Here is a 24,404-nt window from a genome sequence, read left to right on the forward strand (position 1 = left end):
GATGTCTTAAATTTGGTTCTCCTATATTCCTGCTATAAGTGAAACCATCCGATATTTTTCTTTTTCTTTCTGGCTTATTTCACTGAGCATAATTCCTTCTAGTTCCATCCACATTGCTGCAAATGGCATGAGTTTATCCTTTTTGATTGCTGAATAATATTCCATTGTGTATATATGTATGCCACATCTTCTTGATCCAGTCATCAATTTTTGGGCATTTAGGTTGTTTCCAGGTTTTACCTATTATAAATAGTGCTGCAATAAACATAGGTGTACAGGTGTCCTTTTGAATCATTGTTTTTGTGTCCTTTGGGAGATCCCTAGGAGTGGAATTGCCAGGTCGTATGGTAGCTCTATTTTTAGTAGACTGAGGAACTTCCATACAGCTTTCCCTAGTGGTTGGACCAGTTTGCATTCCCACCAGCAATGTAGATTTCCTTTTTCACCACATCCTCACCAACATTTCTTGTTGCTTGTTTTTTTGATATGGCCATTCTTACTGGTGTAAGGTGGTATCTCAATGTGTTTTAATTTGCATTTCCCTGATGATAAGGGATGTTGAACATTTTTTCATATGCCTATTGGCCATTTGCATTTCTTCTTTGGAGAAATGTCTTTTAAGTTCTTCTGCCTAAATAAATAAATCTTTTTAAAAGAGTAGAGTTAATATTAGGGGAGGGACTCGTTTTCTTTCAGACTGGAACCCTGGAAAATTTTCATCTCAGACTGTATCCCAGCATCCAAATGTTTGATCTTCATCACCATGGAAATGGTGGCAAAAAGTGAAAGGGGGGAATTGTTAGGGGGAAATGATGTCCTGAGCTAATCCTATACAGGCTTTGTGGACCCCACCCCCACTCCAGACTAAAGCCATCAAGACATTGGGAAAGACAAATCCCATCACCACCAAAGGGAGGGTGGCTGGGACCTGAGGGTGAAGTTGGGCAGCCAGGTTGGATATAAAAACCAAACACGTGGGCCTTGGGGTGGCTCGCTGTTGCTCGCCTCCTGGCTTCACGGCTCCTGGCTTGTGGCCAACTCTCAGAGCGCCATTTGGGATTCCAGATCGGCGGATTGGGTAGGACTCATTTAAAACTTTGTCTCCCACTTTTCTCCCCGAGCTGTACATTTCCTCATTTCCCCTTCCCCTATAAATAAACCTTTTATTAACTTTTCGCGTGTGCCTACAGTAGAGCATTGATAAGTCCTTTTAAGCGCGCAGGTGAGGACCCACAGTCAGGCACCCCGTTTTGTATTAGGGTTGCTCTACAACATTAAGAGGAAGGTAAACTTTAAAAAAAAAATTAAATAGATAAAAATACATAGGATTCTATGCCCACAAAGTGAGTAAAAACATAGAATTGAAGTGAAATTGCCTGAGTTCAAATATTAGCTCCTCCACTAATACCTGTGTGCCCATAGCTACCTATTTGTAGCATAGTTATGAAGATTAAATAATTAACTTACACTTAAGTTATAGAAGATGGCATGAATTTTAAAAATTTACAAACACCTCAGTACTGTAAATACCAAACAAGAGTTACAGAATAATTGCAATACAAGTAATTGGAAGGAAAGATCACTAAGATTTTAGTGCGCGTGTAGGGGTTCATATAGAACAATCAAAAGAAAATCTCCCACAGACTCCAATCTCCATATCTCTTCCACTGTGTTAATTAAATGCTCTGCCTTCTCATCTCAACCCATATACTCTTCTTTTTCATCTAAAAAAGAGACACTGGGTCTGCTTTTAGCCAGATCCAGTGCTCTCACGAAGTATTAGATCTCATACCCTTTTGCTTACTTAAGGATATTGCTTAGCATTTTTCTTCTCTCTTTTCTCAATCATCAGTTTCTTACTCTCTGATAGATCGCTCTTCTAATTCATATACCAGTGGTTGTAATTGAGCTCACTAAAAACAACAAAGTTTCTTGATTCTGTTATTACCAGCCACCATCTTATTTAGATAATCTTCTCTACAGGAAAACGTCACTTTTCCTGTGTAGAGCTGCTGGCTCTCTAGTTCTCCCTACTTATCTGTTAAACCCACTCCATTGCAGCTTTGCCCCTGTGATTACATCAAAACTGATTTTATCAAGGTCATGACTTCCACACTGTTAAATCCAATAATCAGTTTAGTCTTCCTCTTGCTTGGCTATAGCAGCATTTGACAAAGTTGATCTTCCCTCCTTGATACACGTCACCAAATTTCCAAATTCCAAACACTATTATTTTTCTTTCTACCTCAATTGGTAGTCCTTTTCCAGTCTTTCCTGAACTGCAACTGGTGTATTTAACTCAACCATTGCACTTAAATGTCTCAGATTTACAAGACTCACATGTCCAAAAAGTAAAATCAAAACCTTTTTCCAAAACATAACATGTTTGTTTTATAGTTTTTCCCCATCGCAATTGTTAATAATACCATCATGTCATAACTACTTTTTCTCACTTCTCTGATGGATTCATTGGCTGACCTTATTCTCCCTTTTAAATATAGACCACTTCTCATGGTCTCCACTATCTCCCTGGTCTAAACCATCAAAACCATCACTATTTTTTGCCTATTTTACTGCAATAGCTTCCTAAATATCTTCCCTGTTTTTAGGCCCTTGCCCAACACTCTATTCTCAACTCACCAGCCAAAGTCAGCCTATTACATGTGTGGTTATATCAGAATTTGCCAACCTCAGCACTATACATTTAGGCCTGATGACTTTTGTTGTTGCAGGAAGTTGTCCTTTGTGTTGTAAAGTACTTAGCAGTATCTCTGGCCTCTGTACCTGTTAGGGGGAAATAATGTCCTGAGCTAATCCCATACAGGCTTTGTGGACCCCACCCCCACTCCAGACTAAAGCCATCAAGACATTGGGAAAAACAAATCCCATCACCACCAAGGGAGGGTGGCTGGGACCTGAGGGTGGAGTTGGGCAGCCAGGTTGGATATAAAAACCAAACACTTGGGCCTTGGGGGCTGGCTCGCGATCCCTCGCCTCCTGGCTTCACCGCTCCTGGCTGGCGGCCAACTCTGAGAGCGCCATTTTGGGATTCCTGATCGGCGGATTGGGTAGGATTCATTTAAAACTTTGTCTCCCACTTTTCTCCCAGAGCTGTACATTTCCTCATTTCCCCTTCCCTTGTAAATAAACCTTTTATTAACCTTTCACGTGTGCCTGCAGTAGAGCATTGATAAGTCCTTTTAAGTGCGCGGGTGAGGACCCACAGTCAGACACCCCGTTTTGTATCGGGGTTGCTCTACAACAGTTTGGCGCCCAGCGTGGTTTCCAAGTTACACCCGCGGTTGACCACTACATTTTCCCCACCCCCATCTCAGTTATGACAATCAAAAATGCCTCCAGATAGATAATGCCAGATGTCCTCTGGGGCAAAACCGCTACTGTCTGGGAACCAATGACACATCATTCTTCTGCCTAAAACCTTTTTTTTAGGCAGAAAAAAGTTCTTTGAGTCCTGTTTCATTGAGAATAAATGCCAAAGTCTAAGTCCTCAGTAACCTGCTTGCCCTTACATAATCTGGCCACTCCACCCTCCTTTATTATCTCTTTTACTGCCTCAATTTCTATCATTCCTTCTCCTTTGTGCTTCTCCAGTCTAGCTTCCTGCTAGTCACCTCTACCTTGGGACTTTGTTCTCACTCTTTCCTCTACCCAGAACATTTCCAGATTTCTGCCTGCCTAATTCCTTCAGTTTCTTCAAGTCTCTGCTTAGATTTCATTTTGCCAATAATCCTGATCACTATTTCACATTGCAAATTGTCCCCCTCCCACAATACTTCTGATCCTCTTACCTGTTCTGCTTTTTCCACCAAATAGTATTTCTAGCCTTGCAACATTGCAGCTAATTTACTTCGTTATATTTATTCCTATTACTAATACTTGTGTTATCCCCACAAATATGTTACTCTCATTTTTTTTCCTCTCTGTTCTAAAATACTAGTTTCTTGTTCTGTTTAAAAGCAAGTTGATTTTTTAGTGTTGTTTTGGTTTTTTTAATTAGTGGAGGAAGAAGAGTCAACTAGATTTGGAAACAAAACTAAGATTCACATGGTCATAGATTTAAAAAGAAATATGGAAAGATGGTATAAATAAAAGCACAAGATACTAGGTCACTATGAAGATGACTTTTTTAGTATACCAATTTGGCTGGAGTTATGGCGTTCAGAATTTAGTGTAGAATTTAGTGTAGAAGAAAGATACAGTTAAGAAGGTTGGAACCAGATTGAATGCAAGTTTGAATTGTATGGACTATACTCCTCTCTGATAAGGGGGAGGGGGTCATTTAAGACTTCAGTCAGTTGATAGAGGAAAAGTAGTGTATTGTGACAGACATTATGATTTTACTCTCTCAAAATCCATTCCAAATTCCTTCTAATGTAAGCTAAAGACTATAAAAAACTGTAATTTCCAGATTCTCTTCAGCTAGCGTTCCAGATATGATTTGGTTTCCACCAATTATCTGAGGCTTGAATTTCAGAACTGAGGTAAATATGAAATAAAGGTGGGATAAGGTGCATCCACTTTTCTAGCACTGTAGTTCTGGAGCTGGTAGATACAAAAAGACAAATTCATTTTGTCTTTTAGACCCATACCACATACTAAGAGTAGTTTAATAGACTACTATGTTAATAACAACTATGTTAATAGTATTCTTTCTAAAGTAGTAATCATTTACTTGTAATTTAAACTTACCTGTACTAAGTAGATTTTATGATTATACTTACTAAGTACATACATGTTTATATACAAAATTTCCTGTAAAACTTGACCTTCCTGGGCATCCCTGGTGACACAGGGGTTAAAGACACAGTGCTATCAAGCTATTGGCAGCCACTGCAGCATGAGTTAAATCCCTGGCCAGGGAACTGACCCACACAGACCTCTCCTATCTTGCCTGCTGCTCCCCTCAGCAGTGTATTTCAGTAGATCCGCCTGTTCTGCCCACCACTCTGTCTTGTAAATGCTCTCACCTCCTGCAACTCTAGCCTACACCCCAGTTCTTGTATGCATAAATAAATAAATCTTTAAAAAAAAAAAAAAAAACTTGACCTTCCTGTAAATACCAGAATTTCCCTTTAAACATTTTCATCATTTTCTGTTTCCATAGAAAAGTTAATTATTAACCATTTCCTTTATCTTCATAGGGTAAGGGCTCTATTTTAGTAGAGGGATTCCTAATTTTGTGATAAAATCTCGCATCTTAAAGCTTTCCATTATATCTTTGCAGCTCCAGTGAGTTTAAAAGGAAATAAATCTATCATTTTTTTCCCCCTTCAAATAAGCTATAAAAATTGTCCTGGTCATGGTCACAAGTTGCTCTTACAAATACGGATTCAGTCCTCCCCCCATTTCTATTTCACAATTTGTGCTCTTTTTACAATTTTTCTTCCCTTCATCCCCCATACATAATAGGGAAAAGGGAATTAATTTCTGACCCTATTATATCTAAAACAAAAATTCATTAGCGTCTGTCTTTATTTTTACTGCATTGCTAAATGCACAGGTATAACACATTTTTTTTATTTTATTTTTATATTCCCCATACAATTGCAGCCCCCTTATTTTGACTCCAACCCCTCCATAACACATTTTTATTTAATCTTCTTGGTGTTTGAAAATTTACATACCACTGTATGACAAAAACTACTTCATGTTGTTCAGTGTTCATTCATATGTATTTAATAAAATCTTTTCATGTAATTTGTAAAATTTCTTAACTTCTAATGCTGAAAAAAAAAGTCTTACTCTAACATTTCAAAAGAATTGCTTACATTCGTAAACGTTGTATCCAATGTTTATTTTGTAGGTTATTGAAGACAATGGTGTTCGAAGAGTAGTTGTGGTTCCTCAAGCACCAGAGTTTCATCCTGGTGGTCACACAGTCATACACCGTTCTCCACATCCTCCTCTGCCTGGTTTCATTCCTGTACCAACCATGATGCCCCCTCCACCACGCCATATGTACTCACCAGTGACTGGAGCTGGAGACATGGCAACACAGTATATGCCACAATATCAGTCTTCACAAGTATATGGAGATGTAGGTAAGACATCTAAAAATATTCCTGTTTTATGGAGTTGACTAATTTTTTCTTGACTATGATAGATGCTATTGTCACATAAAAGAAACAACAAATGGCAACTATTTCACAATCATTCTGTTACCCAGGAAATGTGTTAAGCATTTCATCATTATGATGAGCTTCAAGGTAGAAAACCAAAAAGGGAAATAATTTATTTTATGCAGCAATATGTAGTAGAGCCACATTCAAGTAAGAGCTCCACTACTCTGACTTGTGTAGGCTGAAGAAAATTTTCAGCCAGAAATAGTCAATATATTGTTGAAATTTAATGGCTTTGATGCCACTAACCAAAGTTGCTAGGTGCTTATTTCCATTGGGACAAAAAAAGTGAGAAAGCCTCTAAGAGAATTTAATAAATCATTAGGAAGAATAGATAGCCATCCACATCAAAGAGTGAGTGGTCTTAATCTTTCCCATGACTTTAAATAACTTCTCTACTGACAAATCTTTATCTTTAGCCAAAATCTCACCGCTGAATCCCAGACTTATATTTCTAACTGCCGCTTGTTAACTATGCCTAAATGTCTTATAAGTCTCAGTTACAGCAGTTCTAAAATACAAATTTCATTTGTAGAACCTGCTTTTCTGTCATCATCTCAATAGATAGTCCAGCTGTCTGCTCTGTTTGCACAAACGAAAATCAGGTGACCACATTTGATTCCTCCTTTTTCATAACTTGGTAGCAGTTTTAATTTCAGTACTTTGCCAAACTTATCTCCTCTTTCTTCACTGCTACATGAATCCAGTCTACAATCACCTCTTGTCAGGACAACTGAATCAGTAGCCTTTCAGTTGGTTTTCTGCTGTTATCCAGACCATCCAGACTCAATTAGAGTAATCATTTTAAAATATAGATCTGGTTCTCCTATTTTAAAGGAGCCTCAGTGACTTTCTGTTGCATTTAGACTAAAATCCTTAACTCTCCCCCAGACCAGGATTTCCCCATCTTAGCATTCTTTGTTGTGACATTACATGTACATTATAGAATGTTTAGCAGAATCCCTGCCATCTACCCACTAGATAGATGCCAGTAGCACACAATTCTAGCCCTCAATACTCACCCAGTAGTGACAATTAAAAATAACCTCCAGACATTACTGAATGACTACTAGCAACCAAGATGGACTGGTTGCAAACCACTGTCCTATAAAGGTCCTGCCCTGTAACCTCTGCCTGCCTTGTCCCACTTGGCCCTCCTGTCTTTCCCCTTGAGTTTTTAAAACTTTCAAGTTCTTTCTTGCTTCAAAGCCTCTGCATGTGTTCACACTGCCAGGAATTTTCTTCCTCTTTGATGAAAGGCTCCTTTTTTTCTCTTCAGATTTCATCTTTCAGCGGGACCTTCCCTGACCTTACCTTATCAACCTCTAGGGTTGACACCAGCTGTTTCTTTTGCAAAACTTAATAAAATTTGATTTTTTTGTTGTTGTTGTTGTTTATGTCTTTCTCACTTCTTTAACTCTAAAACCCTAAGGACTGAAATTTGTTTTGTTCATCACAGTTTCCCTTGTACTTTAGCAGTACCAGTGGTTTATGGTTTAGTAAATTTGTAGAAATAACTCTAAATACAAAATTTAAGTTATGCAGCACAAATGTAAGCAGTAGATACATACATATCATATCAATTTTTTAAGACTTATTTCTGTTGCACACACAATACGTATTAATTCCATACATCAGGGTAAAGTTTGGGTTTCTGAACTTCTAACAGATTTCTACATTGAGACTCATGCAATGAACACAGTTTTGAGAAGCCAGAATTTGTATATTACAAATCAATCTCTTCTGTTTTATTCTAATTCTGACTTATTTTTTAAATTTGAGAAAATTATAAGAAAAAACTAGATACTATAATTAACCCAATTTTGCATTGTTAAAAACACATTATCTAATATCTGTGTATTAGAATGTGAAAAAATGATTTACAAAGATGTGAAGGAAACTAGCCACCCAATGATGTAAAACAAGAGTCATTATATAAGCCAAGGAATCTACCACTGGATCCTAATAACTAGACATTAGATTTATAATCAGAAACTGCCTGTATGACCCCTTTCATGCACATTTTGTATAGATCCCAAAAGAGGTATCTAATCCAACATTTCACTCAACAATAGTATTGCACCTGAACTTTGCCAAACAACATGCTCATACATGTGTTATCTCACTTAACCCTCAATAAAATTTGACAAAATAAAGATTTAGAAACTGAGACTCAGAAATGTTAAACATTTTCTGCAGGGTTACAGCTACTTCATTCCTGAGGGTTTTAATCCTTTCAGATAAAATTCCTGCTCTGTTTACTACAGCCTATTTTTATTTTTCCCATATGGTTGTTTTATCATTTTATTTAAGAATAAATGAACTATAAAAACATTTAGATAACTACATTTAAAAAAATATGAACTGATTACTTTACAGTTTTTTCTTTTTGTATTGAGAGATAATTCACATAATACAAATTCACTGTTTTAAAGTATACAATTCAGTGGTTTTTAGTTTGTTCAATAGAGACTATAATACTTCCACTAATTCCAGAATGTTTCTATTTTCCCAACAGTCAATCCCAATTCCGGCTTCTCGTCCATCTCCTAATCTAATTTCTATCTCTATGGATTTGACTTTTTGTAGATATTTCATGTATATGTACCTACAATATGTATATTTGATCTAAATGTTCATATAATATAGATCTTATAGGCATAATTTTATCCCTTCATTAGTTAATGGACATTTGTTTACAATGTTTTGTATAGACATGTTTTCTCTTCTTATTGTATACATAAGAGTGGTATTGCTGGCATATGTGGTATTCAGTGTTTAACTTTTAAACTGCAAAACAGTTTTTCCACAGTGACTCTTTCACATTGCCCTCAACAATGTATGAGGGTTCTAATTTTTCCATATCTTTTCCAAAACTTACTGTCTTTTGATTATAGCTATCCTGGTGAGTGTGAAGTTTTTTTATGATTACAATTTTGATTTACTTGTCTCTAACAACTGAGCATTTTTTTATTTCCTTGTTGACCATTTGTGTATCTTCTTTGGAAAGATGTCTATTCAAATACTTCACCCATTTTTTAATTGGATCCTTTGTCTTTATGTGTTGAGTTTAAAGATTTTTTTCTTATGTTCTGGATGCAAGTCCCTTACCAGATAACTGATTTGTAGATATTTTCTCCCTTTTTGTCTTTCTGCTTTCCTGATGGACTCCTCTGATAAAAAATTTATATTTTTTATGAAATCCAATTTACTTTTCTTTGATTGCTTTTGGTTTATAACTAGGAAACTTATAATCCAGGAATATGTAGATATATATACCTGTTTATTTTTGTGAGTTTTCTAGTTTTAGCTCCTACATTTAAATTGTTGAGTCATTTTGAGTTCACCATTATATGGTGTAAGATGGAGATACAGATTCATTCTTTTACATGTACATTCTTATACAACTTCTATGTTTCTTATTCTAATGGTATTGTGGATATCTTTATATAATACTCCAGAATATTATATGATTTTCTTAAGCACTAACAGTTTTCTTTGCTGGGACATTTGAGACTTAAAATATTTTTCTTGTTACATATTTTAAAATTCTAAGGACAATTGATTTGACAATATTGCTTTTATTATATTGCTTGGTTTTTACTAAAATGAATGCATTCTTCTGAGTCACAGCCTTAAGTTTACAATATCTGAAGATATAATTCTTTGTACCTTGATTCTGTTATTAGTAAACAATTACACTTGTTTCTTTTCTTTAAAAGATTTATTTATTTATACATACAAGAACTGTGGTGTAGGCCAGGGGTGTGGGGGAGTGAGAGGATTCACCAGAGACAGAGTGGGGAACAGAACAGGCAGATGGACTGAAATACACTGCTGATGGGAGCAGCAGGTGAGACAGAAGAGGTCTGCTGCGCCATGTGGGCTAGCTTCCTGGCCAGGATCAAACAGCAGTGGCTGGCGATAGCTTGAGAGAGCTATATCTTTAACACCTGTGCCACCAGGGAGGTCCTCCACTTACTTATTTTTGCTAATTCCTAAAATTGTATTTTTTGGTGATGATTTACTTTTTTGAGTCATAGGGGAATTTGGGCAAGTGGTAGTTTTCTTTTTATGTTTCATATTTTAAGTTAAGATGTTAAATGCAGTGGCTACAAAAAGAGTAAAAGGAAAACATACACACCTCAGTTCAGGTCTTATTCCCCACCGATGGTAATAATAGCATTCGCAAGAAGATGAAGAAATGTCTCTCTAAATGAGAGAGAGAGAAATGATAGGTAAGTCACAAGATTTGGTTATGTCAGTGGGGACACAAATAGCTTTGTTTTGTGAATTACTCTTCGAGTGTTTTATATAGTTTTTTTAATGATGTGTTTCCTATTCTTTTCTCATTCCATAAATGTACTTAGAGAAAATGATCTTTTTTTTATTTTTTCTTCCTAGATGCTCACTCTGCACATGGAAGGTCCAACTTTAGAGATGAAAGATCTAGTAAAACATATGAACGTTTGCAAAAAAAGTTAAAGGATCGTCAAGGAACACAGAAAGATAAAATGAGTAGTCCACCATCATCACCCAAAAAATGCCCTTCTCCTATAAATGAACATAATGGAGTTATAAAAGGGCAGAATGCTAGTGGTGTAAGTGCAGGATCAGCTAAGAACAAGTCAGGGAGAGGGAAAGGTGGTGCACAAATTGATACAGAAATTGAAGGTAACTATTTACAATATTCAACTATTGTTGGTATTTGAAATCATTATTTAAACTACTAAAAGTATATTGTACTAGCTGTTCTGACATTTCATCATGCCCCAAAAATGGATAGACTAACAGACACACTATGTGAGGAAAAGATTTAGAACCTAAATTTTTACTATGCTGCTACATTTTATAATTCAGGAAAACTCATGTAGTAATTTCATCTATGTCGTAAATTTTACCAACCAAGAGAAAATTTGTTTGATAGGAAAACTCAGATAAAATTCAACCAGATTCTATTTCTTCTCTTTTTGTACCTTTGATAAGGCTGTGCTGGATTTTATCAAATTTTTTATTTTTCCCTTCTCTATGTTAAGTGCCTGATAGCAACTAGTGACGGCATTCACAGTATTCTCTATTTTTTTTCTTCAAAAGATGTTTTCTATTAAAATGTTCCCATTTCCCTTGGATACTTCCCCTAACCTGTGACTTCTGCCATATGAGCACTACTTCTTTTTCTAGATTTTAATGCTATAATGAACTTCTGGCTTGTCTACTAACATATAGCAAAATGTTCTCCCGTATTTTTGAAACTTAGTCATTCTTTCCCATTACTGATGTTTAAGAAAAGTTAAAGTTTCAGGCACATTAGGGGTGGCTAAAAGTTATGGTCAAGCCTATAATACTCCTGTTTTGGGACCCACAATTAAGACATGTCATGAAACAAATACTCAGTTAACTTCTCATTAAGTAGATTGGCAAAATTGATTGAAAAAAAGATTGGAAATTACTAGAGAGAAATTTCTAGAGAGAAAGTATTTTTTTTCAAATCTGAATAAAAATATATTTATAAGAAAAGTATATTGAGTGGTTTAGCTATATCATATACTATAACTAGTAATTATAATTAAAATGGCAGTAGAAACTACAACAGAATAATGCTGAAAAGCCACACATCACTGACTATTTAACTGAAAAGTAGAAAATAAAATACTTAAATACCCCCTTAGTTTCAGAAGACATACTGTGGAGGGAGAGGGATGATTGCATTTAAGTTAATTTTTTTAATATTTAAAAAACTTTTTTTAAGAAAAAGATGAAGAAACTAAAGCTTTTGAAGCACTTCTTTCCAACATTGTCAAACCAGTGGTGAGTATCTCCTGTATTTTCTTGACATTTGTATTCAGTATATTCAATCAGATTTTGGTGTATTTTTATTCAGGTCTTACTTAAAACTTAACTGTACATAAGGAATGTGAGGTCAGTAATGGACTGATACTGATCTGGTATGAAGAGAGAGATGTTTTGAGTAAAGCAGGATAATCAAGCAAGAATTCATTTTTTAAGCAAAGATTTTTTTTTTCTCAAATTTTATTGATTTGGCAATCATTTACTTAACTATATAATTTTGGGAGTACAATTTTCACACCAAAGTGCATGAACATGCACATGCTTCACTCATCCTCCACCAAGTTTCAATGCAAGTATGCTATCACTTTCCTTCTCCCACCCTATTCTGCCTTCCCCTAACCTCCTGTGATAACCAGTATATTTTTCAGCCTTAAGAATTTTTCGTTGTTAAACAAGAATTTAATATATGCTAAGTGACACTGCAGATAGCTGCAATTCTCAGAACCCATTTATATGATTTTCATACAAATTATATCTAATTATCTCCAGGTGAAAATGAGTTAAAAAAAAAATCAAAGAAAGGTAATATTCCCAGCCCTTTTATAAGTGTAGATGAATTAGGAGAATTAGAAAAAGATGGCAGCAGACATGGCTAATTAAATAGTCTGCATTTTTTTTAATTTCCTTCATATTTTTTAAAATATCCTTGCAGTCCTAGTAGGGATGTATTAATATAAATTGAATTTTGTTAACCCATTAAGACCACAAAGGGTTCTTTACTAGTAATCAAAAGAAAGGTAAATTAAACTTCTCTGAAACTGTAAGATCCCTTTTCTCAGTAAAAAGCTATACAAACAAATATTTATTGCAGCATTAACAAAATTAAAATAAGAGAATGCATAGATAAGTTGGGTATTTTTGCATAACATGATATAGTCATTTCATAAGAATATAGTTTTGAAGACTGCAAAATGCTTTGGAGGGGGCAGGGAAATGCTGGAGATCCAAATTATTTGGACACCATGATTATGGTCTTCTGGAAAAAAGACTTTAGGGAAAGGCTGTAAAGAAAAATCAAAATATTATAGCAGTTCAGATTAGTCATTTTCTTTCTTTCTTATTTGTAAAAGCTGTACTACATTTTAAAAGCAAACTTAAGAGAAATGCTAGTGATTAAGACTGAATCCTAAATATTAATGTTAATTCTTAAAGTGTAAATAAATCTTTTTTTACCCTCTCCAGTTTAATTTTAATCATGCCTAAAAGTTTGGGTTTCCTTTCATTCCTATTTCAGTTCATTCATATATGCAATTCATCAGAATATGAATTATTTCTTTTGTCTTTATGAAAAAGGGGTGATATGTTGGTTTGGTTTTTTTTCCACTTTGCTATGCCTTAGCAATCTTTCTATGTCATTACATTATTCTTTGAAGAGGTACCATTATTCATTCAATCAAAATATGTATTTATTGTGTGCCAATAATTAAAAAATATATGATCACCTATGAAAGTAAAGTGATAAATACAGAAATGGAGTAATATGATCCATTACTGAGATAGGGAGTAATATTAAATAGGCAAATAGGAAATCTCTTGGGAGAGGTAAAGCAGAACTAATAAGACAGGTTTCTATTTGTAAGCCATTTTATTTTAGTAGATAACATACATTTTATTTAATCCTGAAACCTTAAGATTTTTAATGTTTGTTGTACACATTACATTTGTCTTAAGAGCTTTTAAATATTATGTTTTTGCAGGCATCAGACATCCAAGCACGGACTATAGTTCTTACTTGGTCACCACCTTCCAGCTTCATTAACGGTGAAACAGATGAGATTACTGTACCAAATCTCTATGGTTATGAAATTCTAGTCTCTAGTACGGGAAAAGATGGGAAATACAAAAGCATATATGCGTAAGTATTTGTGTTTTACTCCCTCCTATTATGTAAATTAACAGTTTATTGTAAAGAGTTTAATACTAAGTATATTCTATTTTTCCCTGTTCATGCTTTTATTTTGAATCTATAAATCTGAACAACAGTGATAGTGATTTCATTGTAAATAGCACAAATGCTAGCTGGTATGCATTGCTGTCTACAATCCCTTGAAATAATCACTTTCATTGGCCACCTGCAGCTTAATTTTTCAATAGACTCCTTAATAGATGTTTTTCACTATGTATTCTTGAGGCATAAAAATAAATTATAGTAACATATGGTAATAATAATGTCCAATCTCCTTCTCTCTATTGAGATGTCCTCCTGTTCACTTGTTTTCTCAAAGGAGACAAACCTACCTAAGTGGTAGATAGAGAATAACAGGCCATTAACATAAAGGTTTCTTTTGTGATAACGGATGCTTGCTAAGAGGAAGAATTTATCTCCATTTGCAGCCTGACTAGAGAGCACAAGGAGAACATTAGTCATCTCCTTTACCCTTTACCAATTAAGGTCTCTCTCTAAGGATGTTACTGCAGCTGCCCAGTTCATTAAAGTGCACATCCATCAGTGAGAAATGTTTTCTTTCTAATAATATGTATTGGCTTAGATTTGAGAAATAGGAGGGCAAGGATGGGTAGGGGGTGTGGGAAAGAAGTCCATGAAGTGGCAAAGAGAGAAAATTGCATTAAAAGAAATGAAAGAGTGATTAAAAGGGAAATAAAAAGAACAGGCCGATTTTTGGCTACATACCCAAATAATAGTTTTATCAAATAATTTAGATGATATATCCTTTTGAAAACATAATAGTGGTCATGGGAAGTGCTTTCCTTTATCACTTTTTTTTAATCTACTCATTAAACTAACATTTTAAACAAAGTTCCGTGTTCTAATAAAAGGCAGTAGCAGAATCCTTGTTAAAATGTGGTAGTTTTGCTTTCAGTATATATATGTTGGCTTAGAATTTTTACTCTGTACAAGTGGATATTTAATTCATTGAAATGGTTCCATTTCTTCAGTAAGCTAAATATTTCCCCTAAGTACTCAAAAAAAAATCTGACATATAATTGGTTTTAGCACATCTTTTTGTCTTAAAGTGGTATTCCAAAAGATATGCATTATATACACTATAGTTGGGGATACTTCATGAAATTAAACTACTTATTTTACCAACTGTAACTACACTGAGATTTCACTAATGTGGAATTTGTATAATCAGGGTCTGTGCCAAACAAGTACAGACCCTGATTACACAAAGTATGAAGTATCCCCAACTATAATGTATATAATGCATATCCTTTGGAAATCCTTTATCAAACAATGAAATGTTTGTTTTTTTTTTTTTCCCCCAGAGGAGAAGAAACAAGTGTCACTTTAAATGATCTCAAACCAGCTACGGATTACCATGCAAAGTAAGAAACTCTTACAGGTTGCTTTTTAATGACATAGCATAGTTTTTTGTTGGAATTTTTTGGGATTTTTCTTTGCTGGTTTCTTAAGACTCCAGAATATCACTTAAACGTGGACTTTGGTTTTTCTTGATATAATTATTAACACTCTCTGCTCCACCCCCCCAAAAAAATTACCCAAATGTTATATCAAAGAGTTAATCACCCTCTTGTAGAACTTAGTGATTATAATGAATGTACAGATAATGTCTATGATAATTTAGCACTAAAAAATTGTCCCAAATTCAAAACTTTTAAAGACAGAATCGTAAATAATACTTGGTTTGTACTTATATATTTTTACTACAGCCAATTTTAGAAAGAGTTTGGCATCTTAAAACTCATAGTATTTCACAGTATTATTGGGGGTAACTTAGATACTGTTTTACTTTTTATTACAGTTTACCAAAATTTTATAGACTCTAGGGCCTGCCTCCCCAGCTGGGACTAAATATAATGCATTTAGTCAGTCACCTCCACTTTTTTTTTTTTAAAAGATTTATTTTTATTTATTTATACAAGCACTGGGTACAGTCAGAAGCGCGGGAGGGTGAGAGAATTCACCAGAGCCAGAGCGGGGAGCAGAGCAGGCAGAAGGACCCAAGTACACTGCTGAGGGGAGCAGCAGGCGGCAGGAGAGGTCTGCGTGCCATGTGGGACCCTCCTCCAGTGGCCAGGGAGCAGCCGGGGATCGAAACAGTGCTGCAGAGGCCGCGGGCAGCCTTGCAACCCAGCGCTCAACCACTGCGCCACCGGGGAGCCCTCCACTTTTACTTTTTTTTTTTTTTTTAAGATTTATTTATTTATGCATACAAGAGTTAGGGTACAGGCCAGAGATGCGGGGTGTGAGAGGATCCACCAGAGACAGAGTGGGGAACAGAACAGCAACCTGACTGAAATACACTGCTGAGGGGAGCAGCAGAGTGAGACAAGAGGTCTGCCTTGCCACGTGGGTTTCTCCCTGGCCAGCCAGGGATCAAACTCATGCTGCAGAGGCTGTGGTAGTGTGGTGCTTAACCCCATGCGCCACCAAGGAGGTCCAGCCTCCACTTTTTTTTTAAAAGAACTTGTGATTGGGATTATTTCTATTAAACTATTAAGTCTTCCATTATACATCCTATAGATTGAAAGTATTGTCTAACCTAGTGTTTTTCAAATTGCGGATTGCAACCATTGAGTCATGAAATTTATTTTGTGGGTTACAGTCCTCATTTTTTTATTTTTTCAATTTAGATATAATTGATACATAACATTAATTTCAAGTATACAACATCATGATTGTTCAATAGTTGTATTGAACAATATTGTATTTATATTGCAAAATGATCACCATCTTTAAGTCTAGTTAACATTCTTCATACATATATTGTTGAAAAGTTTTTCATTGTGATAAAAATTTTTAGGAATCACTTAGAATTTTCAAATATATAATATAATTTTATTAACTAGAATTCCTATGTCAGCATTTATCAGTATATTACTCCTAGCTTCAGGATACTTTTTGAGGGGAATGAAGAGGGGAGAGGATGGTGTATATATAAATTGCAAAGGCATATTACAATAAATAAAAGAGTTACAATAAATAAAAGATAAATGCCACTAGTACAAAATATGCTTTTTTTTTTTTTTTTTGCTTTTACATACTTTTTTTTTTTTTTTTTTTGCTTCTAATATGTGTATTTTCTCAATAGAACATTTAGAGGGCTAACTGGCAAGTGCTTAAAGGTGATGCTATTAAAGATAGAATACAATGATTCTTCAGATTAAAACTTTTTTTGTTTTCTTAATGGTCATCAAATCACGTTTTGATAAAATGTGGTAATATCTCAGCAACTTCCTGATAAAAATTAAGTGTTAAATAATGATGGCCAATACTGGTAAGAACTAAGTTGTTACTAAATTTGACCATTTTAAATGTTAATCAGGCTAAATAATGCCATATTGATTGTTTACACTTTTTTGTTTCTCAGAGGATATAACCATTAACAAAATGTGCTAAAAAGCAATAAGTTAATCCAGTGAAAACTGCATTAAGACAATAAAATACTGAGCAATTTTAAGGAGTAATGCAATCATGTATATCCATGAAAGTGCTACACTTTTAAAAATACATTTGATCTACATTTCTTAAAATGTGATTATAATTGTCCTCTAAATCATATGAAACTTTATTTTATTGCCATAGAGTCCAGGCAGAATACAATTCTATAAAGGGAACACCTTCAGAAGCGGAAAGCTTTACTACTTTGAGCTGTGAACCTGACATACCTAACCCACCAAGGATAGCTAATCGGACCAAAAATTCACTCACTTTGCAGTGGAAGGTAAGAATATTCTCTGTTTTCAACAGGACGTTTACTCCCTTGGATTTTTTGTTTGTTTGTTTGTTTGTTTGTTTGTTTGTTTAATTTCAGTTATTTGGGAGAAAAAAAGAACTTGATGCTCTCATTCTTTACAGATATTAATTAGGCATTTGTTCCTTATATATTAAAATAACACTCTTACCTGGTTTTCTTACTATGTATAGCAGAAGGTTAGCAATGTTTATTACACTGGACGTGTGGTAAGTTTGAGAGTCACAATAGTGACAATACCATACATAGAATTATTAATTCAAATACCACAGGCAGCATGGTCATTGGTGAATTGGTGACACCATTTTCTGAAGTGATTATAGATCTTGGTAAATTTCTGAACAAAATTAAGTATAGTCTTTCCTTAATTGCACAGTAGCATTTTTGGGGAAACTAATAACTGTTAAAATCATACACAAAAACCTTATAAAGTGCAATTGCCATTTTGATAATTTGGTCATTACAAACAGATATTCCACTTACATGAAATCCAGTAAGGCATTCAAAAATCCTGGGGGAAGATAGTTTGTTAGCCCTCATTTTCTGTATTAGATGCTTTCTATAGTTGTAAGTACTGTTAGTACACATAAATTACACGGGGCGGGGGGGGGGGCGGTGTGTGGGTGTGTGTGGTAAGCATTGCTAATTTTATTTATGTCACTTAGAATAGCATTTTATTTATTAATGTGATTGGGCTTTTTGGTAGCACAGTTGGCCTTTCATAAAGGTTGGGATTTAAGTGGGAACTGCTCTTTGTTCTGAAGCTAATTAAAATTGAATTTTGAAATTTTTGTCTTTAGCAGTATCATAGCAGGCCTGTATAAGATGTAGACAGTGCTGCTACTTAGTTACCCCATATATAGGTTGCCAGGCTTCTAGAAATGCCTGTGTACACACACACAGTAAGCAACATAGTTGGGGAAAGATATATTGTTATTGGAAAAGACTGGAAGGATTATTAGATAATTTGTTTAACCCGTAGCACAAGATTATATGATAAACGTAATTATTACTTCATTTTAAAGTTAAAGAAATTTGGTTTAGAGTACTCTAGTGACTGAAATATCAAATATTTACACTCTGCTGCCTCATACAATCTTAAAAACATTATTGTAGGAGTCAACATGGTATGAGAACAGTGGCTTGAGGTAGCAAGTGAAAGAAGTTTTTACCAACTGATACTGTTTAGAATTACCAGTGTGTGGTAATGATTAAAAAACTGACTGAAATTGATTTCTAACTTTCCTTTATTGCTAATATAACTGAGCAGACTTGTATTGCTTAGCCCTTGGAATACTGCTTTGTAGGAATACTCATTTTGTGTCAGATAAACGAAATTAATTTCTGCTCCACTCTTGATAACTATGTAGAACACTTATTGGACTCTAAAGCCTCCACTTCCTCCTTTGTGCAGCTCAGAAAATAGTATTTCATAGAGTTGGTAAGAAGACTAAATGAGATTAGGTTAAAAGACTTAGCACAAAGTCGTTTCCCCTCTAACTCAAAGAAAAGCTGGAGTCATGGGTTAATCAAAGTAGACATTTGAACATCCTCATAAAAATAGAAAAAAATAGGCAAAGTACATGTGAGACCTTAGCAACTAGACTAGAAGGGGGACATTATCTCTGGGAAAATGTATTTTTACACCCCTCATCTCTGTAGCTACTTGCAGTCTTCCTTTGGATTCCCTTCCTCTGCTCCCTTTTCATTGTAGACACTTTGAACTGCCTGTGCAATGCCAATCAGTGAGCTTAAACTCTAACTTAAATACAAAATTCTGGTCATGCTAACCAATTAAAAATTACAATTTTAATACACAAGATCTGTGTTAATGTTGAGCAAATATTTTGGACCTTTGTGTTATTAAAAACTTGGTATTCCACAGTAACATACAGGGGGAGGCGGGGGCGGGGGGTGGGATCCTATCCCCCTACCCTGTGCTTCCAAAATAAAGGCATGTAAATTTTCAGCATAAAAAGCAAAAATTATCTGAAAATTACATTTTGTGATTCATCAAACCTAGTCTTTCCTTCCCTTTATTTTGTGATTTATAAACAGACTTTCCTAACTTTTAACCTTTTGCTTCCCACCCACCTACAGTTTATATGTACTATAAACACTGCTAAAACTATATTCATTGTTCCAAAATATCAGTATTATATCCTCAAAACAAAAATCTGAATTGTGTTTGATTTCTATAATACCATTAATGGAAATATTGGGCCTGGCAGCTTACAACTGCACAAAACACAACTGCTATTGCTAATTCCTAATAAAGCCTCATCTTGGAATGTAGTCAGGAAGGAATATAATAGTCATAAGGAAAAGTTTAAAAAAAATACACATAAATCAGCCCAGTTCCCCTTTTTCCTGCTCAATTAGTGTAGTAGTCAGTGAAACCACCTGCTTCTAGGAAAATTCGTAGTACGTATCATGCTCAGTACATGAGCAGTGATAATTTACCAAAGAAATCTCTCAATTTCTGTTGGTCTTATGGTCAGAGGCTTAGATGTAATTCCTGTTTCCTTCCTACTACTAATTATGTGGCCTAATCAGATATATTGATTTATTATTACTTGTTCATCTGTAATATGTTTCTCTCCTTCAGAGTGTTGTTTTGAAGATCAAATAAAGACTTTTAGAAAAATAGTGACACAAATGACATAAAAGATGTTCCAAGTGAGGATTGAGAAATATGGATAAAACCCACTGAGAAAATGAAGGAATTCTTGGCACATTTACTTGTCCTGTAATAATAAATTTTTGAGGAAAAATAAATAAAACTTGCTGCTTACATAGTTGGTAATATTTTAGAAAGCTGTTTAGAATCCAGAAAATTATAGTTCTTCTTTGGACCATTTTGAAAGTTAAGATTACTTAATTTGGTAAAAGGAATCTTAGCACAATGTCTTCAGATTGGTTGAGGTTATTATTAAATATAGTAGTGATCAGTTCTGCGTCTAAATGAGACTAAGGAAATAGTTTGAAATAGGGGAAAGAAAATTCAATTAAAGATAAAAGTTCTTCACTATCTGATTTACTCATGGTAGATAAAGAAACAAACCAATATGAATGAATGAACAATAATAAAAGTCTTTTAGACTACAAGAACAAAATAGTGGTCACTAGAAGAAGGAAAGGGAGAAGCAGGGTAGGTAAGTGGAGTTAAAAAGGTCAATTGTATGATGATGAGCATATTGTAGTAATACAAATGTCTAAATCTGTATGATGTTATAAACCATTGTTACTTAAATTTAAGAAAGAAAGATGGTTTAAAAAGTCTTGAATTCTAGAGTGATTAAATACCCAGAAAGAATGAAGAGAAACTGAAATTTTTACCACTAAAGATTTTAACAGATTGATAAGTTGTCGATACTTAAAACTGATAAAGACCTTTTGATAAAAGACAAAGGTGGTTTTGTTTTTTTTTTTCAGTTTTGGTTATAGCACGACATATATTTCAGATGAACAAAAAAATTATTTACAGTATGTTACAACATTGTCCTTGCCACAGCTATATGAATTTTGCCATTTTGCTGCCACTGATAAGGCTCTTCGGTTCACCACTCCATTGAATTATTATCTTCATACTAATTTTTACAAATCTTACAAGGTGTGGTTGCTTCAAGGTATTTGAGTCCCCATTCTATTTTAAGGCCATATATTCAGTTTTCATAAGTTTTGTGTTTTTTTTTTTTTTTTTTTTGGAGGCCCATTTATCATCTCTATTCATCTTTTGCCGTGTCTTAATCCCAGCTAATTGCCATCTCCTACTCCTTTCTGGCCTTGGAGTTTTTCCAACAATTAAAAATTGTAAGGAAATTTTACTTTCAAGCCTGTGGTAGCTACCATCTTATGTCGCTGTGGACTGGACCAAAGGCTGGACTTCACCTCCCACCTATTCCCAGGCCCTTCTGAGAGTTTAGTGTTTTGGCTTGTTTTGTTTTTTAATGATTATAAAAGCTTAGTTCTGGCTAAAAGAGATTCCCCAATATTCAAAAACTTGACTAACCTCTTTTTTTTCCTTTCCTTGCATTTCAAAGGATTATGGGGGCATATAATATATATCTTGCTGTATTCTCTGCAGAATTTTTTAAGACTAAGTCGTAGAAAACATCTGCAACATAATAAATTCCTTAGATAAAACCATCATAATGTCTTTTACAAAAAATTTGTACTCATTTTGTTTGTTTTTTGGTATTTGTTTTAGGCTCCTAGTGACAATGGTTCTAAAATCCAAAGCTTTATTTTAGAATGGGATGAGGTAAGTTGACTTATTTTAATGGTTAAAATTGTGTGCATAACCTCTGGTAGAAATAACTTTTTGTTTGGAAAATCAATAGTAATGAAATAATAAGGCACAAGGATGTAGATTTTATTCCAGAAGCTTTTAAAGAATTACCTAAATAGGGCCTCCCCTGGTGGCGCAGGCGGTTGAGCCCCACGCTGTGAAGCAGTCCTCAGCCTGCAACTCCGGTTCAATCCCGTCCAGCTGGCGAGGGTCCCACATGGCGCAGGCAGACCTCTCCTATTGCGCCCGCTGCTCCCCTCTGCAGTGTATTTCGTCAGTCTGCCTGTTCTGTTCCCCGCTCTGGCTCTGGTGAATTCTCTCACCCTCCCGCGCTTCTGACTGTACCCAGTGCTTGTATAAATAAATAATCTTTTAAAAATAAATAAATAATAAATAAATAAATCTTTAAAAAAAATTACCTAAATATCATGTTACTACAGAAGAAAAACCATATCATCTTGATAAATTATGAAAAGGTATTTTGGTAAAGTTTAGTACAGGTGACAGTTGCCTATATGGAATATAGAGAAACAAAGTTCAGATAAAACCAAACCAATAACAACCAAAGAAATTGTCTGTAGAACTGAGATTGTTGTTAGGAAGAGGAGGTGGGAGAAAAAAAGGGGGAGAGAGCATTTGGACTGTAATGGAGAACTTTAGGTGTCTTAGTTATGAGTGTGGGTTAATAACATACCTGAAGGGTGCAGTCCTATCCCCTAAATCATATACAATATTGTGAACCAATAAAAAGAGAAAAAAAAAGAGATTCAGCTACGGTGACTGAGTTGCAAGGCAAAATTAGCATTATTCAGAGATAGGATTTTTTATTTAGAAAACTATCAACATTATTTTAAAATTAACAACAATTCAATAAAACAGCCAGGAAAAGACATAAAATTTTCTTTGAAGTACAAGTAACCGTAACCACCCTTTACCTCTACCACCTACAATAAGTAAAAGTGGTTGGAGAATTAGAAATGTGTTCATTTTATTTTGCATCCTAAATTTCTAAAACTCTTGTTCTGAACTGCAGCCTTTTTTCTCCCCCTTCTTACTACCTATAATTGGTCTTTTCTCTCTGGCTATAACTCTTTCAGTGTTTAAATCTAACCTGTAGTAGCTGCAAACTCTTTATTTTTTTATTTATATATATATGGGGGGATTAGCAAAAATCTTTATTTTAAAGAAGCTTAGCAGCTATCTAGTAGAGATTTGGTGAAGGATAAGGACTTCCTTAAAATTATTTGCTTAGAACTTTTTATAGGTTGAGGAAAGCTGTAAGTTTTCCATGTCAAAGATCCTATTTCTACCACTATCAGTCCCCCGTGGCAATTATGGAGTTCTTTTTACTAAAGCTGAAAGGTTAACATCAGCTAAAACAAGATACTTAGTTCAAGAAAGTATACAGACATACCTACTGTACAGTTACTGATTTCAGCATGTTATGAATCATTTCATATAAAAGATATGTATTGTCTCAACTTTCTCTTAAGATCCATGTAACAAAGACAACTTACAATGTATGCTAGAAAATTAAGATACAAAATTATATTAACATCTCTCAAGTAGGAATTGATGTGGAATATTTTTACAATAATATACATATGCATTATACATGTGATGTATAATCAGCCATTTCTTTTAGGGAAAAGGAAATGGAGAATTTTGTCAATGCTACATGGGCTTGCAGAAGCAATTTAAAATTACTAAACTATCACCAGCAATGGGTTGTAAATTTAGACTATCAGCCAAAAATGACTATGGTACAAGGTAAGATATCTTTCAGTTTAGGTATTTTAAACTTAACATTTGTGTATATTATTCACAGTCCAAATTACACACTAAAAATTCTGCTTTCATATAGTTATGATATGTTACTTAGCAAAAGCCATAAAAGTGTTAGTTACATAGGAACCCAAAGGAAAGATTAAAACTAGCAACTTTATCAAGATTTTCAAATAATGTATAATAATGTTACTTGAAGTAAATATATTATTTGAAGTAAAAAATGTGTGATCAAGAGAGTTTTCTGCTTATTCTCAGCATATGTGATTTCATTGTTTTGTTTAAAGTCGTGAATTCTAAGAACATTTATGGTGCCTGATTTAAATAAAAAGGACAAGTTACTTTCAGGAGTTCCATTGAAATTTATTTTTATTTTTGAGGGATCTCTTCTGAACTTTATGAATGCAAGTACTTAAGTATATAAGTGAGAATTTGTGTTTTGTTTCATGCAAATGACATTATATGGCAGTGAGTTTAAAAAGTATACAGTATATACCAAGAGAAAGTTACTACTAATTCATACTTTCTGTAAGCTAATGTATATATATTTTTTCATTGACTAGATAAATTAAGGCAAAGACTTCAAAATATGAACATAAACAGTTCAAAAGTTTAAAAGAATACTAATTCACTTTTAGGTACCTGACCTGGTTACCA

At 34.5% G+C, this 24,404-nt stretch overlaps 1 protein-coding gene across 2 annotated transcripts in view; it reads left to right on the plus strand.

The window, feature by feature from the left end:
• Positions 1–24,404, plus strand: part of FNDC3A (fibronectin type III domain containing 3A) — a gene marked incomplete at both ends in the record, with an annotated part of 135,775 nt that overhangs the window by 76,548 nt on the left and 34,823 nt on the right. For both annotated transcript variants that reach the window (XM_084234466.1, XM_084234467.1), the window contains 8 exons: positions 5,825–6,062; positions 10,545–10,814; positions 11,890–11,948; positions 13,688–13,845; positions 15,222–15,281; positions 17,503–17,641; positions 21,882–21,935; positions 23,608–23,732. In XM_084234466.1, coding sequence (XP_084090592.1) covers positions 5,825–6,062; positions 10,545–10,814; positions 11,890–11,948; positions 13,688–13,845; positions 15,222–15,281; positions 17,503–17,641; positions 21,882–21,935; positions 23,608–23,732 — 1,103 coding nt within the window. The remainder of the gene's footprint in view (positions 1–5,824; positions 6,063–10,544; positions 10,815–11,889; positions 11,949–13,687; positions 13,846–15,221; positions 15,282–17,502; positions 17,642–21,881; positions 21,936–23,607; positions 23,733–24,404) is intronic.

Source organism: Talpa europaea, assembly GCF_964194135.1.
Source record: "Talpa europaea genome assembly, chromosome: 6".
Lineage (NCBI taxonomy): Eukaryota > Metazoa > Chordata > Mammalia > Eulipotyphla > Talpidae > Talpa > Talpa europaea.